The 17,594-nt window shown below is 39.8% G+C and overlaps 1 protein-coding gene across 2 annotated transcripts in view; it reads right to left on the bottom strand.

The window, feature by feature from the left end:
- nfkb1 (nuclear factor of kappa light polypeptide gene enhancer in B-cells 1) overlaps positions 1 to 17,594 on the bottom strand; it is a 63,666-nt gene that overhangs the window by 27,950 nt on the left and 18,122 nt on the right. For both annotated transcript variants that reach the window (XM_017706261.2, XM_017706262.2), the window contains exons 4-9: positions 15,074 to 15,111; positions 14,814 to 14,912; positions 8,227 to 8,375; positions 5,913 to 6,076; positions 5,407 to 5,565; positions 3,235 to 3,339 (exon numbers count right to left, since the gene is read on the bottom strand). In XM_017706261.2, coding sequence (XP_017561750.2) covers positions 3,235 to 3,339; positions 5,407 to 5,565; positions 5,913 to 6,076; positions 8,227 to 8,375; positions 14,814 to 14,912; positions 15,074 to 15,111 — 714 coding nt within the window. The remainder of the gene's footprint in view (positions 1 to 3,234; positions 3,340 to 5,406; positions 5,566 to 5,912; positions 6,077 to 8,226; positions 8,376 to 14,813; positions 14,913 to 15,073; positions 15,112 to 17,594) is intronic.

The raw sequence follows: 17,594 nt of genomic DNA, 5'->3' as shown, positions 1-17,594 counted from the left end.
TGGCTAAATTTTCTTCCGAAAACAGCGAATAATAAAACAGCGGTAAATCCGAAAGAGGGGTGTCTTTGAGGCATATTTTGCTTGGCAATGCCCTTCCTGTACCACTCCACCACAAGATAATCTACATTTTAGGCTAAACCCTTCTCAAAACTATCATAAAACAACATCTAAGACATCAGCCAGTGCATTCGTAACTATTCTGTGATGTAGGTTTTAGATGCATTAAACCACATATGTCAGGCTCCAGTCCTGGTGGGCCCAAACACTGCAGACTATGTTTTGACATTTGACATTCTGACATGCCTGCATTAAACACTTTAGGCATCTGGTTCCTATCACCACCACTGTGAATAATTCTGGCTCTGTAAATTTCTCTACAATGCAGCATTTCAAATGAAAGCGCTCTGAATGACTTTGTTAACTTTTTAACCATTTAATTAGGCAGAACTTAAATTAGTGGAATTCCCCTTTATCAGCACATCTGATGTCACTGTTTATGAAAGATGAACTGCATAACCTTCTTCTAATACTAGAGCGCAGAGTGGGGATGAGTCCTACAGGTTAAACCAGATTTCAACGTTAACCTGTCAAAACATTATCAGATGTTGGACCGATTTGCACTTCCTTATGAAGCTACCAGCTACTGCGGCAGAGTGGGGGGAGTATAGAGAGAGTGATAAGAGAGGGAACGGGTGGAGAGGTGTAGAAAGAGAGAGGAAGAGTGATAGAGAAAGTGAGAGAGCGTGTAAATAGATCGAGAGAAGAGGAAGGAAGAGAAACAGAGAGACTGCATGATATCTAACTTTCCTCCTGATCGCATTTGCATGTCGAGGGGGGAATTCCCACCTGCTAGAAATCCAGGCTGGATGACCTTCCTATTAAAGAGGTCATCAACCACAGAGAGAGAGAGGGAGAGTGCGAGAGAGAGAGAGAGAAAGAGAAAATGAGAGAATGAGAGAAGAAACAGAGAGGGAGTGAGAGAGGGGACAAGGCAAGAGAGAGCAAGAGATGTGGAAAGAGAAACAAAGCAAGCAAAAACAAGCAATCGAGACACTGATGGAGAGAGACAAAGAGAAAGAGATATAGCAAAGGGGAAAAGAGAGAGAGCAAAAGAGCCAGTAAAAGAAAGAGTAAGAGAAAAATAGAAATAAGGAGCAAGACAAAGACCAATAGCGATAGACAGAAAAGGGGGGACGAGAGAGGTGAGAAAAGAGAGAGATGAAAAGAGAATGAGAGTGAGCGAAAGACAGTTAAAGAGTGTGAGAGACAAGGAAAGAGAAAAAGAAAGGCCAAGAGTGAATGAGAATGAAACTGATTATGAGAGAGACAAAGAGGGCAGGAGAGAGAGAGAGAAAGGGGGAAAAGAGAAGGAAAGACAGAAAGTGAGAGAGGGACAAGATGGAGGAAGAGAGAAAAAGAGTGAGAGATAAAGAGAAAAAGGAGGGACAAGATTGGGAGAGAGGGGAAAAGAAAGTGTGAGGGAGTGAGAGAGACAGAAAGAAAGAAAAAGGAAACACAAGATAGGAAAAGAGAAAAGAGAAGGAGCGAGAGAGAGAGAGTGTGAGAGATAGAAACAAAAAAAAAGAAGGGACAAGATAGGGAGAGAGAAAACAGAAAAAGGACAGACAAAAAAGGGAGAGAGAGAGAAAAGATTAAGATTAAGTGACCCTTATTAGTCCCACAATGGGGAAATTTCACCTCCGCATTTAACCCATCCATGCAGTGAAACACCACATACACTCTAGTGAGCACACACACACTAGGGGGCAGTGAGCACACTTGCCCAGAGCAGTGGGCAGCCCAATCCGCAGCGCCCGGGGAGCAGTTGAGGGTTAGGTGTCTTGCTCAAGGACACCTCAGTCATGTACTGTCGGCTCTGGGGATTGAACCGGCGATCTTCCGGTCACAAGGCTGGTTCCCTAACCTCCAGCCCATGACTGCCCACAAAAAAAAAAGAAAAAAAAAAAAAGAAAGATACAGAGTGAGAGAAAGAACAGAAAAAGAAAGGGACAAGATAGGGGGAGAGAAAAGAACGAGTGAGAAAGAAAGAAAATGGAGGGACAAGATGGAGAGAGAAAATGAGAGAGAGACAGAAAGAAAGAAAAAGAGAGCGAGAGTAAGAGAGCGAGAGTGAGAAAACGAGAGAGAGAGAGTGACAGAGAGAGAGCGTGAGAAAGAGAGAGAGAGCGTGAGAAAGAGAGAGAGCGCGTGTGAGAGAGAGAGAGCGAGAGAGAGAGAGTGAGAGCGAGAGAGCGTGAGAGAGAGCGGGAGAGAGAGCGAGAGAGAGCGAGCGAGAGAGAGACAGAGGGAGCGAGAGCGAGAGAGCGAGAGAGACCGAGAGAGCACGAGAGAGAGCGTGAGAGAGCGAGAGAGAGACAGCGAGCGAGAGAGAGAGAGAGCAAGAGAGAGACAGCGAGCGAGAGAGAGAGAGCGAGAGAGAGAGAGCGAGAGAGAGAGATAGAGAGAGAGAGAGAGAGAGAGAGAGAGAGAGACCTCGCCTAAAGTTCAACTCTAGAAGTCCCTGAAATGTTGCGAACCCATGTTCCACACAGCTCTTGTGTTCTCTCTATTTTGGTTCCACCCTAAATTCAATATGATTACATATGCTGGACATATTTACACTGTAACCATGGATATAGTAACATTTTTAATCAGCATCAGCAGCAATGAAGGATCACATTACAACTACACTCTTGACGAAATGTAGAATGTAAATATTTATCTTCTAGACTAAGTACGTTCATTTTTTTTCAGATAAAGTGGCGCAATGTTTGGGGAAAAAAAAAGCTGCGGCATCAAGCTTGAGTTTTACATTACGTTTATATCGTGTCTTATTCTGTGAATTTATTGGCTGCTTGCAAAGCAGAAATCTGATTATTGTCTGACTCATGTAGACCCGAAGTTTCCCCATTATCTGATTACTCAAATGCACGCAAGTGTACTGACAAAATCAGATTTTCTGCATTTATCGGATTATTACGTGCATGCAAACACAGTGTTTCAGAGGTTAGTCTGATGAGCTCTGGGAACTGTTAGGGTGAGTCATATGATATTACTGTGATAAGCTATATGACGTTATGCTTTTTGTCTGTATGTCATGGATATCGTCAGAACTTCTAGAACACAGAAGAACTGAATGTACCACAAAAAAAAGAGAATTAGAGAATTTTTTTTAGAGAGTTTCAAAGTGTGATGTAACATTTTTGCCACATTGCCTGCTCCTGGCTGGCTCACCTTTCTGGACTTTATCACACAGCAGGTAGACCTCCTCTCCCCCTGTCACACAGCCCGCCGTTCGATCCATCCTCACGATCTTCAGATTCGAGGCATTTGGGGCCTCTGAGAGAGAGAGAGAGAGAGAGAGAGAGATGTTCAGTGATGCAGTGAATGTTCTCACATTTTTTTGTTACTGCGATTTATTTATTTATTTATTTTTTAAACGTGAGCTGGATGACTTGAAAGAGATAAACAGGACAGCCTGATAGACAGATGGACTGAAAGAGAGCACATAAGAGGTGGAAATCGAAAGTGAACCCAGTTTCACTGAGAGGAAGCGACGAAACTAGGCTTTCATCAGATACAGCGAGAGCGAGACACACACAGAGAGTCAGAGAGAGAGAGAGCGAGAGCGAGAGAGAGAGAGCGAGAGAGCGAGAGTGAGAGCGAGAGCGAGTTAGTTTCATTTCTTGATCCCACTAACTGGAACTCTTTCATCAAACTTGAAGGCAGGAACATGGTATGCACTCGTTTATGTAAATGTTAATATCAGAGCACGTTCCCCCTCCTCCTCACGAACAAGAGCTTCCTTCCCTTTATTACTCATCCCTTTTTCCCTTCCTCATCCCCCTTCTCTCTTCTACGCTGCTACAGACTGTCCTCAGTGCTGAATATGAATATGTCAATAGTCAATATGAATAAGTTTGCAATAATAAAGCTGATGACCTCATGTATTAACTTAATGATTTAGCACCAATAACTTCAATAATTACATCACTGCTATCAGATCAAAACACTGTATCTCCAAAATGGTACCTTTACAGAAGAAGGAAAAAACATACTTTACTTTTAATGTAAGTCAATGGAACCAGACTTTTTATCCCAAGTCATTTTGGGCTGTTTCTACCAGTCCAATCAATATGAGAGGAGACTCTCATGACGCCTCCTTGTTTCTACGCTCATTGTCCATTTATCATCTCCACTTACTATATAGGTGCACTTTGTAGTTCTACAGTTACAGACTGTAGTCCATCTGTTTCTCTGATACTTTGTTAGCCCCCTTTTACCCTGTTCTTCAGTGGTCAGGACCCCCATGGACCCTCACAGAGCAGGTACTATTTGGGTAGTGGATCATTCTCAGGACTGCAGTAACACTGCTGTGGTGATGGTGTGTTAGAGTGTGTTGTGCTGGTATGAGTGGATCAGACAAGTATGCAGAGAAACAGATGGACTACAGTCTGTAACTGTAGAACTACAAGGTGCACCTATATAGTAAGTGGAGCTGATAAAATGGACAATGAGAGTAGAAACAAGGAGGTGGTCATAATGTTATGCCTGATCAATATACTTAGCCCTTGTGTGGTGTGGGATCCATGTTCAATGGTCGCAAAAAGATAAAAATGATGTAATCTGTTATTATTTAAACCTCAGATTCCTTGGCCTTTACTCATTTTCTGTGAAGAACATATAAAATAACACATTTTCAGTGACTTCACACCGTAAACCCCCTACACATTTATATTACACATAATGCTGTTGGGGTGAACCTGTGGGGAATAAAAGTGTGGAGGTGCTGTATCCCTTCACTCTGTTTTCCTCCTACATGGCCTGCTGTTAGTGTGAGCATGTCTGTGTGTGTATGTGTTTGTATATGTGTGCATGTGTATGAGGGTGGACATGGACAGGCTGCTGACTGGCTACAGCTGCTAACAAACACATCAACACCACACAAGAGTTAAATATTACATCTGTCTGCAAATTGTTACTCTGCACTTTCTATAAATGTGCTGCTTATAACTTTTGCCGTCCTTTGCCCACAATATGTCAAAATCAGCAAATAAACAGCAAGTGTGTACTAAGATGCACACAAGTGTGTACTCTGTAGTCATTTCACATGGAATCTGAGCAGGAGCGCCACATGTGTGTGACATATCCTGTTGTGGTTCTAGTCTGCATTGTGCAACAGCTTCAATCACTTGGAAACATTTAAATTGTGGACTCATGCACAACATTGAAGCATAAAAAGCTGCTTGTGCAGATCAAAATGATTTATAGCTCTTCTGACATATCCAGCGCAGTGTTTGCCTTAACATATAGCTGGGTGTGTCCATCAGGCTCTGCTCCTGATGGAAGCGGCAGAAGAAGGACTCCGGCTTAAATGTGTATCATGAACAATAAAGAAACACTCACTGCTGTCGTAGATTGGCTCAGATATGACCGGGTCCAGCCTCCGGGTGAAGCCCCCCTCCCCATCCGGCAGAAAAGCAGTAAACATGAGTTTGACCACGCTCAGGTCCATGTCTTTGGCCTGGTGGCTCGCAGCCAAGCCGATCAGACCCCTATGATGGTCTGAAATCAGAATCAGACACAGCAACATGTGACACTGGACTCACCAACCACAAACATAAATCTCCAAATAAAAGGTAGCTGATTTGGTTTGTCCCTTAAAGCTTGATATCATGCATGAAACAGGAACCTCAGTAAGAGATGATTTTCCATAACCAGTTTACACAAATACTAACAAGTGTACTCAAACACCCGAATGCACGCATTAAAACATTTGAGCCATCTAAGCCGTGTTACTCCTTCATTTAAATGAACTTAATGAGCTAAATCATATGCCGTGTGAATCAAGGGTGACTGATTGCAAACAGAGCTGAACGTCAAGACTTGCAGGCACACACAGGCACACTCACCTGAGAGCTCCCTGGGGATGCGTGTCTCTCCTTGAAGAGAGTCAATTTCCGGGTTAATGGCTACTCCAAAATTATAGCCTTGCCTGTAGGCCTCACTCATCCTCTCCTCCAGGGTCTTAGTCACATTCTTCTTAGTCACGTGCAAGATACCCAAGTTAGGAAAACTAAAAACAAGTTACATGTGTTAAAATTTCTTGTACAGAGATAAAATAGTTTATTTTACAGATAAAATAATGCCATATTTTAAAAATACTATCAGCAATTCAATTATTAGTTTCCAATTAGAGCTGGGCGATATGGCCAAAAATGTTACCACGATACACAAAGCTCATATCGTTCGATATCGATACATATCGCAATAAATGTTAAATCATTATTACTTTTAAGTTTGAAGGCTGATTTTTGCTCCTGGGTGGATAATTGCTATCCCTATGGCCAGAACACGACCAACACTCACCAAACAACGGAACACTTCACAAATCTGTCAGTGGGAGAAAGTGTGTGGTGAGCTGGTTTTAGCCGTTGGAAATGCACGGCCGCAGTTTTTGTAAGAATCATAATTTAAGAAAGAAAAGATATTTTTAGCTGTCTGGTGACGAGCGCTCGGCTATCCTGTTACAAATGCGAAGCAAGCGGCCAACAACAGTGCTAAACTGTTTAGTTTCTCAACAATGTCAACTTAGTACGAACAGCAAATGTTAGCTGGCTCGGTATTCAGTGATGGATCACAATGCCTTACTGCCACCAATCCTACCACATCCATATCAGAGCATATAACAGGATTCAAACACCAACTAGTAGATTTCTCCGTAGTAGTTTGAGGGGTGAACCGCAATGCATCAACACCAGACAAACAGGGTCCTCCTTTTAGGTACATTTAAACTGAAAGTGGTGCTTTTGTGTCTTGTTTGATCTACAGTATCATCAGTTCGCTGTGCTGTGCGAGTGACGGAGCGCTGCTTCAAGTTAGCCAGCTGCTAAAAACAGCTAGCCTGGAAAGATAGCTTTCTCCTGCTTTCCAAGACCTCACAGCTTCCTCAGTTTACTTTCATTTAACTCAGTGGTGCAACTGACATGAACCCACTTCTTTCTTTCACTTTCGTTGTTTGGCAATGCACTAACACTTAAATATGACTGAGCACTGTAACATCGTTTTACCTCGTCACTCACACTCAGTAACAGGAGAACAGGTTGCCAGTCGCTCCACTCAAACAAGGAATGTATAATTCCATATTTCAGACGTTGCTAAAATATATTTGGCAACTCATTTTACTCGTAGCCTTTTTTACTCTAGTCATGTCAAAAAACTCAGATGTATGCCCTCTCCTGCCGACAGCAGATTAGTGTCGCTTTCCCTGCAGTAGAAAACACCACCAGGTCTTTTGCTAGAACGTGGAAGTGTGAGAATGGTGTATTATATCAAAAATGTATCCAACATTTCTTATTGTTCTATCAAGGAAAGTTATATCGCAATAGTTATCATTTTATCGCCCAGCCCTATTTGCAATTAGTTGTAAGTTCTACATTTCACACACAGCGCTGCACGACATCCAATTAAACGGGACTAGGTACACTCTTTTTTTAATGAAACATGCAGTTGGGAAGTGGTTTTTAAGTACTGCTAATATTCATGACACATTCAGAAAAAAAATATTGTGACATATTGTGATGTACTTTATCACAGTAATGATAAATACTATCAAGTTGCTCATTCTACTTTAGCAGTCAAATAATCTTATAATTATTTTGACTATTAATTGAATTGCAGTTTTTTTTAAAAATCCCAACAATAACAATGAACTTAACTGAAGAGTAACAAAAGATGAAATCACATGTTCCAAAAATAATTTACTGGAAAAAAGACAAAAAGACAAGCCGTGCCAGCAGAAGACCTGCACAAGAATTCCTTGTTCCATTCCATTATTCATTGAGAAGGTAAATTTAAATGAATGACATGATTAGTTGTGACAGCCACTGGGCCTTTGTTCCAAAACCATTTGCCTTCTGGAAAACCACTGCTATTAAAAAGACACCTGATGCAGGCATCTTAAACCAACAAGTTAATGTGGCTACAATCAAATTTGGGGACTGCCAGGTAGTACAATCTCATTTGCATATATAAACTGAGCTCTACTGTGATGGTAGTTAGCACATCCCCCAATGGAAGACTGGAAAGGTATCACTGTCAGCTGTAACTTTCATTTGCTACTAGCAATAAAACCATTCCTTTTCAAACTGATGCAGAACGGCAGCAGCACCAGCAGTGCCAGAGTGAGCAAGTGACAGAGAAGGGGAAGACTGTGCTGGTGCAAACCTGATGCAGGAGTCTTTGGGCTGGATATCGGCGATGCAGATGCCCTTCTCACACTGCTTGCCCACCAGGCTGTGTGCGTGCAGATGGGGCTGTTTGGTGTTGGTCACCAGCTGGACCACAACCCGCGCTGGACCTTGATAGTTACAGATCTGAAAGAGGGAAAAAAAAAAGAACTGTTACTACCAACTAGTTATTAACCAGAGTTATAAAGCACTATACAGCTTTTAATTAGTGAAGCTTACTTTTTAGATTATTTGCTACAAAACTAAAACTTGGGAAAATGGATAAGAAACCATGAGACAAGCAGAGGTGGCCTATTGATATCAATGGGGGCGGTTCTTTGCACCAATTCCACTGCAAAGCTACATTTGGTTCCCTAAACAAGCTCTCAATGGAGGTTGCTTAAAGAACTATTCTTTTGAATGAGATGCACAAGTGTGAAGAACATTTTCCAAGTATCAAAGAATGCCCACAATATATATACCAATTAATGGAGTCACTCAGGGCCATCCAAGCACCATTAAAAAATATTTCCGGTTTAAAAGAATACCCGATTAACTCAGGGACTCTGAAATGAAGGAAAAGGTCTTTAAATTTTGAGAATGAAAAGATAGATCATACTTTCACACATTCACATCGTTAATACCCACAAAACCTTTCAGAAAAATCTGACGTGTGTTGTGCTGGTTTCGACAACAGTAAAATTGGGAACTCAGGACAAATACACTGGAAACATACTGAACGCAAGATGTTACAAAGAACATACAAGGAACAGAAGAGGGGGAATCCCCAGCAGCTACGTAAGAGTGGAAGAACACTGGACCTCACATGCTCATTCCTTACCAGGCCATAAACAAACAAACAAACATACAATATTATATACACACACACACACACACACACACACACACACACACACACATACATACATATACACATACCTATACATATATATCAAATGTTCACACACAAAAAAGTGAAAAATAAATAAAAAAAAAAAGCAATGATTTGCAAATCCTGTATTCAATTGAAAACATTACATATACATATACACACACACACACATACATATACATATATATACACACACACACACACACACACAAATATTTTGGCTGAAGTATCAATGAAACAATGAAAAATATATATTTTTTATTTTTCTAACAATTACATTCTAAATGAAGCTTTCATATATAAATTAGCAAATAATTACATAAATCACACATTTTTACAAAAGATTGTCTACATTTCATTAATCTGTGATGCAGATTTGGGTATAAAAATTGTGGCAAAGAACGTGTTAGCAGTGATGTTTACTGGTGTTTACTAAAATCACCACAGCTTTGACTCATATGCTGTTTGTGGTTTGATGCTTTTTCTATTGGATGCTCTCACATGTGGTTCAGACACTTTCTCTGGTCCGATTTGAGTCAAGTGCATCCCCCAGGTAAAAGCCCCAGTGTGACATCAAAGAGAATATCTAACAATATCTAGACACGCTCCTCTAGTAAGAGGGAGGCATTTTCATATTATGAAACGTTTTCTTTTAACATGGAAACGGTATGGAATACACACTGTTCAGGCTGTGATGAAGGGGCCACGTGGCCTCGCTGCAGAAGAAGCTCACTTGAAAGGGCAAAGCTGGGCACAGTGTGGGATGACCAACAACATACACTCATGCAAACCGGAAACCCCCTCAAATATACCAACCTAGTGCGCTGAGGGAGACGGATTCATGTTTGATTTCCTCTGCTGCTCAATGACCTGAGGAAAGCTATCAGACCACCACAATCACCACCTCCTTACTTGGACCACTTTAGATACCATCTAGTCTTGCTAATGATAAAAATAGTCATTTTAAGGCCTCTAGTTTGAGATATGAAGGCACTTTCATGTCAAATATGCATACGCATCCTTTGTATCCTCATTAGACGCAAAATTATATGTATTATTATTATTATTATTATTATTTTACCTGGTCTTACCTAGGTTTACCTCATTTTTCCACCAATTTATTCATTTGCATGATGCTACCACATTGGGAAAGTGAAGGCTAAAGCTAGGGCTAGCTAAGAAACATCAAAGAATATATCTTAAGTTAAACAATAAATGTGAAGCTAAATAATCACAATTTAAATTGCGGTGACAGTATCGGTCAAAATCAGATTGCAAATCAATATTTTTCCCCAAATTGTTTGGCCCTATGTGAAGTGCCACCACATCTTTTTGAACTGTCTCTATGCAATGCGACTCAGCGCAACACACTTGGGGGAGGCTGCAAACTGCCAATTGTACACACACACACACACACACACACACACACACACACACACACACACACACACACACACACACACATATAATAAATGATTTGTAAATCCTGTATTCAATTGAAAACATTACAAAGACGAGATACTGAATGTTTCAACTGAGTAACTATTGTTTTCCGTATATTTTTGCTTATTGTAAATGTGATGCTTGCAACATGATTTACACTATTTGGCTCAGGAGCATGTTTTACCACTGTGTTACATCATCTTTCCTTTTAACAATGTGCAGTAATCATTTGGGAACTGAGGACACCCATTGTGTTTATAAATGTGGATTTCCACCCCCCCAATTCCCATTTAATACTTCAGCTGCTCAACAGTCCAGGGTCTTGGTCATATACTGCTCTTCATAATGCGCCACACGCTTTCAGCAGAGGACACAACTGGACCGCAGGTAGGCCATTCTAGCAACTGCACTCTCACTATGAAGCCACACTGTTGTAACACAGGCATTGTCTTGTTGGAACAAGGCTGGAAAAGACGTCATCTAGATGGCAGCATTTGTAGCTCCAAAACGGTGGTACCTTTACACTGGTAACAATCGGGATTGGTCTTTTTCTTCTTTGGCTCAGAGAACACAGTGTCAATTACTTCCAAAAACAATCTTAAAGGTGGACTCAATCTTACTTTTCCTCTCGCTGTGGAATTTATTCACGTGCCTCTCGGAAACACAGAAAAGCAGATTTGATTGGATTTCCTCAACACATGGTCCACATTTTTAATCCAATAGCACTACAGGCAATACATAGAAATAGGTTACAGAAGCTCTGGATGATTGTGCTCAATGCGTCAACCGCATTTTAAGCAATCCAGTGACGCTGTGGATGGGACACTGAATCAGACTACATGAGTTTTTTTGTTATGGTTGAGTCAGATATGCACATACATAACAGTGCTTTTAACTGCAAGATCAATTTCCGATTCCAATAACCAGAAAAATGCTGAATATTGGCTCTGATTATTGCTCAAGCCAATAATTGTTCGACCCCTATTGCAGATTTTAGTCTGTGTGTTGGAAGAGAAAAGCCCCGGATTTGGTTACACATTGCAACAGAAAGCACATTGTGTGTGTGCTGTGTGCCTAAGTGTGTCTGAGAATGTCTGAGGGGGCGAGCTGCTTTACGCCTCCTTTCCCGTCTCTGAGGCTGAAACACACATACACACACGCAGTGCAACACTTCCTACTAATTACCAATGAGACGCACGGAGGAAATTCCCAACACGCCACTATCACAAACAGAGGAGGGAAGCTTTTATTCTTCCGTTCTTTTTTCTTTTCTCTTCTGGTTTGTTGCTTATTAACATAGTACTCTTAATGTACAGGTGAAAGCAGCTTAGCAGTTTATCAAGTTGATTCAGTAATCAAGAGGTGTGCCAAACTTGCCTACTGTCTGGAAGGTGGTAATGACCAGTTAAGGTGGGCAGCAATGCCTGACTGATATGAAAATTGCTATTAATAATCTTTAGACTTCAAAAACTTCTTCTAAAAAGTTTTAGTAACAGAATACAGTCACTGATCAAACACTCTGTTTCAGGTAAAGAGGGCTTAATTGACTGATATGACTGTGAGTTCTCACTTGCTATATTTCACAGTTTTAAATAAGTGGCCACAGCTTCCTAGAAGTCTTCGCAGTTTTGTTGGTTTCTATTAATTAGCTGTTATGTTATGTTTTGTTATGTTATGTGGATAAGATGTGGAGGCATTTATTTTAAAATAATGATGCACTGATATGGGTGTTCTTTCTCTAGATGTGCAATGACACATAAGTCAAAATGTGGCTCAATAAGATGAGGTGGTGTCCCCAACATGACAAGTTTTTTGATACAGCAAAAATAAGGTGTGCCCAAATATGTGCCTTGTGTTTTGCTGTTGATGTTAAATTCCCTGTCTACTCCTTTTCACATTTTTGGCAAAGAAAGAATGCTACAGGCTTTGGTCTCTTCTGCTGAGAGATTTTTGAAATAACTTTTTTTTTCTGCCATTTTCTTCAGTTTGATTTTAGTTGGATGGGACTAAATTTGCAAGAGGTGACATCAGATCTGACAAAGTACCAATCTGACCTAGTGCATGTATCCTAGAGTTTCAGTCATGTGATTTTTCTGGTGTGAACAACATATTTGGGACTGAATTTCTGGCTTCGCTGCTCCACACGAACATAACTAGTGGTGAAAGATGGCAAAAATGACTCATCTTACTCTGAAAGAGAAAAAAAGGTTACCTCAACAAAGTCAATAAAGTAGGCTGCAATCCCTATACAATTTCCTGTGAACTCCTGGTGCCACTTAAACTGGTATAAAGCTACCAAATGTATGTCATACACGGCCCCTCTCCCTATTCTGGTGAGTTTCTCAAAGAACCTAAAAGCACAAAAGCCCACTGGCTCTTCACGTCAGGTGGGTAAAGGATACCACAGCATTGCATAAAGAGCAGAGAAAGCTTTGCCATCGTAGGAGGGTAAGGCTACATCAGCTAATTAAAACAGATTTGAACAATGCTAGCCTTTAGATAACTTTTGCTAATGTTAACAGCTGAAAGACAAACATCTGTCCCCATAACGGAGCTCTAAACAGTCAGGGATTTCATTTTAAACAGTCTGTTTCTGGGGATTTATAAGACTGAATGTTGTGGGTCGGAAAACTATGTTGTGTTTAAACAGACGTGATTTTGTAAGTTTGCTTGTGCAGTTAGTGCAGAATTCCCAGCTCCAGTCCTGCAATCCCTGCACTGCATAACTGTGGTTTCCCTGGTCTGAATACCTTACGCCAGCTAATTAATCCCTTCTTGAGCTGACTGAGGTGTGTACAACAGAGTAAAACACTAAACTATACAGTGCAGAGGCTCCAAGTCTGGAGTATGAAAACACTGAATTAAAGGTCTGTGAAGTCTCTCGTATTCTTCGTATTCTCGTATTCTAAGACTTCTGTATTCTACAGTGCGATGTTACGGAAAGCACGAAAGCACAATAAGGCACACAATAAATTCCCTCACAGTGTCAGTATATATGACTGTGCTGCCTCATAATTGCCCAGCAGTTAGCAGCTAGCTATAGGTTATGTATATAGCTTTAGTGCTGAATGTTTAAACAATGAACATGACATGTCCGTGATCTACTCATCATAAGATGAAAGCCAACATTATCTGCAAAATATCATCTCTAAAATGACATTAGATAGCTTGTTCTCCATTTGGTTCCTTTTACTTGCTATTCAGAGACCGGTTGAGAAGAGTGAAGTTGTCTAGGGGGGCTCAAACATGAAGGGCTGAACTGGACATGCCCACACTGCTCTGAGGATGTAGCAGCTCAGAATTCTTGAAGCACTGATCTGCTATCAAAGTGTATTAATTTCTATATATTTCTTGAACAGAAGACTGGTAAATGCTTATTCCAAGTCATAGTTTTACTATTAAAACATACATTTGAAACCATGTTGACAGGGAAAATTCTGATAAGAAGCTGGCGAATTGGAAGCCAACATCAGCCTCATGAGGCTCAGCTGCTGCTCCTACCCATAGGATTCAAGCAGCTACTAAGTGCCATTTCATGAACGGCTAAAACAAATAAAATGCTCTGCCATCAGTTAACCGATACCCTTTGCATCTGAATCTATATTCAGTTTTAGAGTCCACCTTTATTCAGCTGTAGAGTCCACCTCTCTTCGGCTGTGGATTTCACAGTTTGCTGGAAGCGATGGAGCTTTAGAAAATCACTTTAGAAAATCTTAGAAACTATTTTTCAGTCAAAGTGAGAGCCACACTTATATAGATCAGATAATAAAAGAACTTGTAATGGTCAGTTCATTTAATATTGAAATGTGGCATTATAGTTTACACTATGTGCTTACTTTTATATATTCTTTTTTATTTATATTATGTCTAAGAAAATGTCTTATACTTTCAACAAGCTGTTGTATATAATTTTATTAAATTACAATTATAACATTACATTATAAATGATAAAAGCAACTATAAAAAATACAAAAATAAATACTGAAGTTATTTTAGCATTTCTTTTCTAAGTCTGTATCAAAAATGTAGCGTGATGCACAAATGAGAAATTTGCGCATCATTACACCCCTCGCCATCTATCTCAGTGCATGCCAAGAAACAACTACTTTAGCCTTGTGCAACATTTCACATGTCAGTTTGCAGCAAAAACAGCAAATTCATTTCTCTGTTCCACAGTCACTGTACATGGGCATTTTGGTTCACTGTCCACAGATTTCACAGCTCACAGAGATGACCCTGGCTGACCTTACCTTGACCTGAGGGTACGTCTTCCTGTTCTTCTCACTGGAGGCTCCCGGGAGTCCACCATGGGAAGGGCCTTCACAGCCATAACGAAACCTGAAGCCTCGCTAAGGGAGACAAAATCAATTTATGATGTATTATTATTATTATTGTTATTATTAAAGAGTAGTAGAAGTAGTAGTGTTAATATCATCCTGTCATCAGTCAGTATATATTGGCTGTTAATGTGTATAATAGGTAGTGCATAGTAATAAGTAGTGCATGTTACCTGTTTTGGTTGCTCTATAATTTGGAGACAAGGTCCATCTATTGCAAAAAAGAGAAAATAACATGAAAATACATACTTAAACATACAGAAACAATTGGTTACACACTTTTTTTCAAAATGAATCCATGTGGAATCTCAGCTCTCTCCACTGACCGTCGCAGACTTGTTGAATACTTACAGGAACTGTCTTTGAATCTGTTGATTTGAGGCTTAATTTTTGTTGAAACATAAAAGTTTTAAAATGTGGTTGTGGTCTTAAATTGTACCTCACAAAGAGTGCTATGGAAAAACTTCAAGTTATTATTAAGTTCATAAGTACTTAACCTTCTATTGCTCGCTGTTGCCTCAAGGCAACAAACTAATTTTCCTTACTGTACAATAATATACATATTTAAAGACAATAATAGGGTTAACAATAAAAGGCAGGGTTTGAGTAAGTGAATGAAAAGTATGTGCTTGGTCATACCATCTCTTAGTGGCACTTTCAAACCTTCTTTTTTGAATTCAGTATCTTTTTTTTTTGCTATGAGAATTTGCAGAAATAGGTTTGTTGCCTAAAAGCAACACTCTGCGACACCGAATTGGATTTTGCCAGTCACAAGCCAGGTCTCTTCAGGGAACATGGCTCTATATCGTTTCTTCCCATTGTCACACAATGCTGCGTCAAGGCAACATACTCCATACTCCTGCACACGTTATTAATTTTTAAAATATTATATTCATTTTTGAATGTAATACTCAGGACAGATTCTAATCATAATATATAATGTAATAACCAAATATAATTTAATAATCATGGTCCATTTTATGCAAGAAAGTGGAGTTTTCTAAATTGCTCTAATAATGAGTGCAGTAGAGAGTTAATAAGTATTTATGCTTGCTTTGAAATTAAGTGATTGGACGCATTTCTTAATGCTTCAGTTAAAACACCACATGGAGCTGTGTGCTTTCTGGGCTGATGCACTGAAATGAATGACAAATGTCCCTCTTTTTACAATAACATATGACTAAGCAGTTCAAAACTGTTCAATATCAACACTAATAACAATACCTTGATCTTGATCTTGATACTGATTCCTGAATTGATACTTTCTTCTGAATTACAAATGAAAGTGGGTGTGGCTTGATTCAGAAATGAGTGAGAGATGCTGGAAGTGGGTAAATTTACTGACCACAGCAGTGGGCGGTACACCGGTTGAAATTCTCACTAATATATGGATGCACACATGAAAAATGATTTGAGAAGTTCAAAAAACTTTTCACTGGAATTTCCCATTCCACCTTTAATGGTGCATCAGTTACATGCAGGTGACTGTGCAGGCACGCAAATGTAACTACCACTCCAATTAAGGTGGAATGGGAAATTTTAACGACAAGCTGCCGAATAAGAATCCAATTTCTTCAGATAGGAAACAACACTTTGCATCGTTTTTGTTGGGCCTGCGTTGTCAGCACTAGAAAGCAGTATTGACAAGCCTGACTACTTAGGTACTGAAATTTAGGACTGACTGTCAAATTTCCTGGTTTATAAGATTTTGAGTTCCTAACACTGCGGCTTATTACACTTTCAGGATGTCTGACCTTACAGCACAAATATGCAGTTAAAAGGAACCAATAAGAATCCCAAATTTAGTATGATAAAGACATAGAACTTTTTAGGATTTTATATTAATAGTAAATCATTGAAGTTTTTTGTTTACATGCATGTTTAGAAGTGTGATTCACAATAAAATTATGATTTTCTATTGTTCTGCTAAAAATCAGTAGTCCCATATGACCAAAAGACTATATTTAATATGGTAAATTAGTGACAGAAGCTAAAATTTTAGCCTTAGAGTGTGCTCAATTGACACTTTCTACAACATTGGTAGTAACTTAGATATTTTCAATATGCCATATTAACTTTAAGTGGTCAGTATCACAAAAAAAGTTTGATATAATGTGTAAACATTGTTAAAATTTCCACCCAGTCCATAGAATCCATATACATAAGCTTAGCTGTAACAACAGCCTGCTCGGAATCCAATGTTTTTGTGATGTCACATCACAAAAATCAACACATTTGCAAATATCTACCCCTTCAGCCTATAGCCGTTTAGCCCGGCCTACTCACACTGGAGTTATAAGGAGGGTTTCAGCCTGGACAGCTTTTTGAATGAGGTGCAACACAATGAGAACAGAGCTTGTTTACATAAGTTAGTCTTAAAGGAGCAGTAACACAACGGCTAAATGCTAAAGAGACGTTGGAAAATAATCAGAAAAATGAACTACGGCTGTTTTTGGTATCTGAAACTACGCAGATGTCATATGTGGACCTCAGTGAGGAAAATAAAATATGAGAAGAACACACGATACAGGCCCTTTAATACAGTCTTTCAGAACATGCGAACAGAGAACAGAGTAAATGGAGGGTTTCACAGCGGTAAACCAGACAAAGGGACACGGCTGCTGATGAGTAAAGGCTGAAGTACTTTTACTGAGTTCGCCACGCTGAGGCTGGTATTCAGCAAGCCCATTCATG

The sequence above is a fragment of the Pygocentrus nattereri genome, chromosome 14 (genome assembly GCF_015220715.1).
Source record: "Pygocentrus nattereri isolate fPygNat1 chromosome 14, fPygNat1.pri, whole genome shotgun sequence".
In the NCBI taxonomy this organism is placed as follows: domain Eukaryota; kingdom Metazoa; phylum Chordata; class Actinopteri; order Characiformes; family Serrasalmidae; genus Pygocentrus; species Pygocentrus nattereri.
Note: the sequence above shows the minus strand (reverse complement) of the source record. Positions and strands in the feature narration are given on the sequence as shown.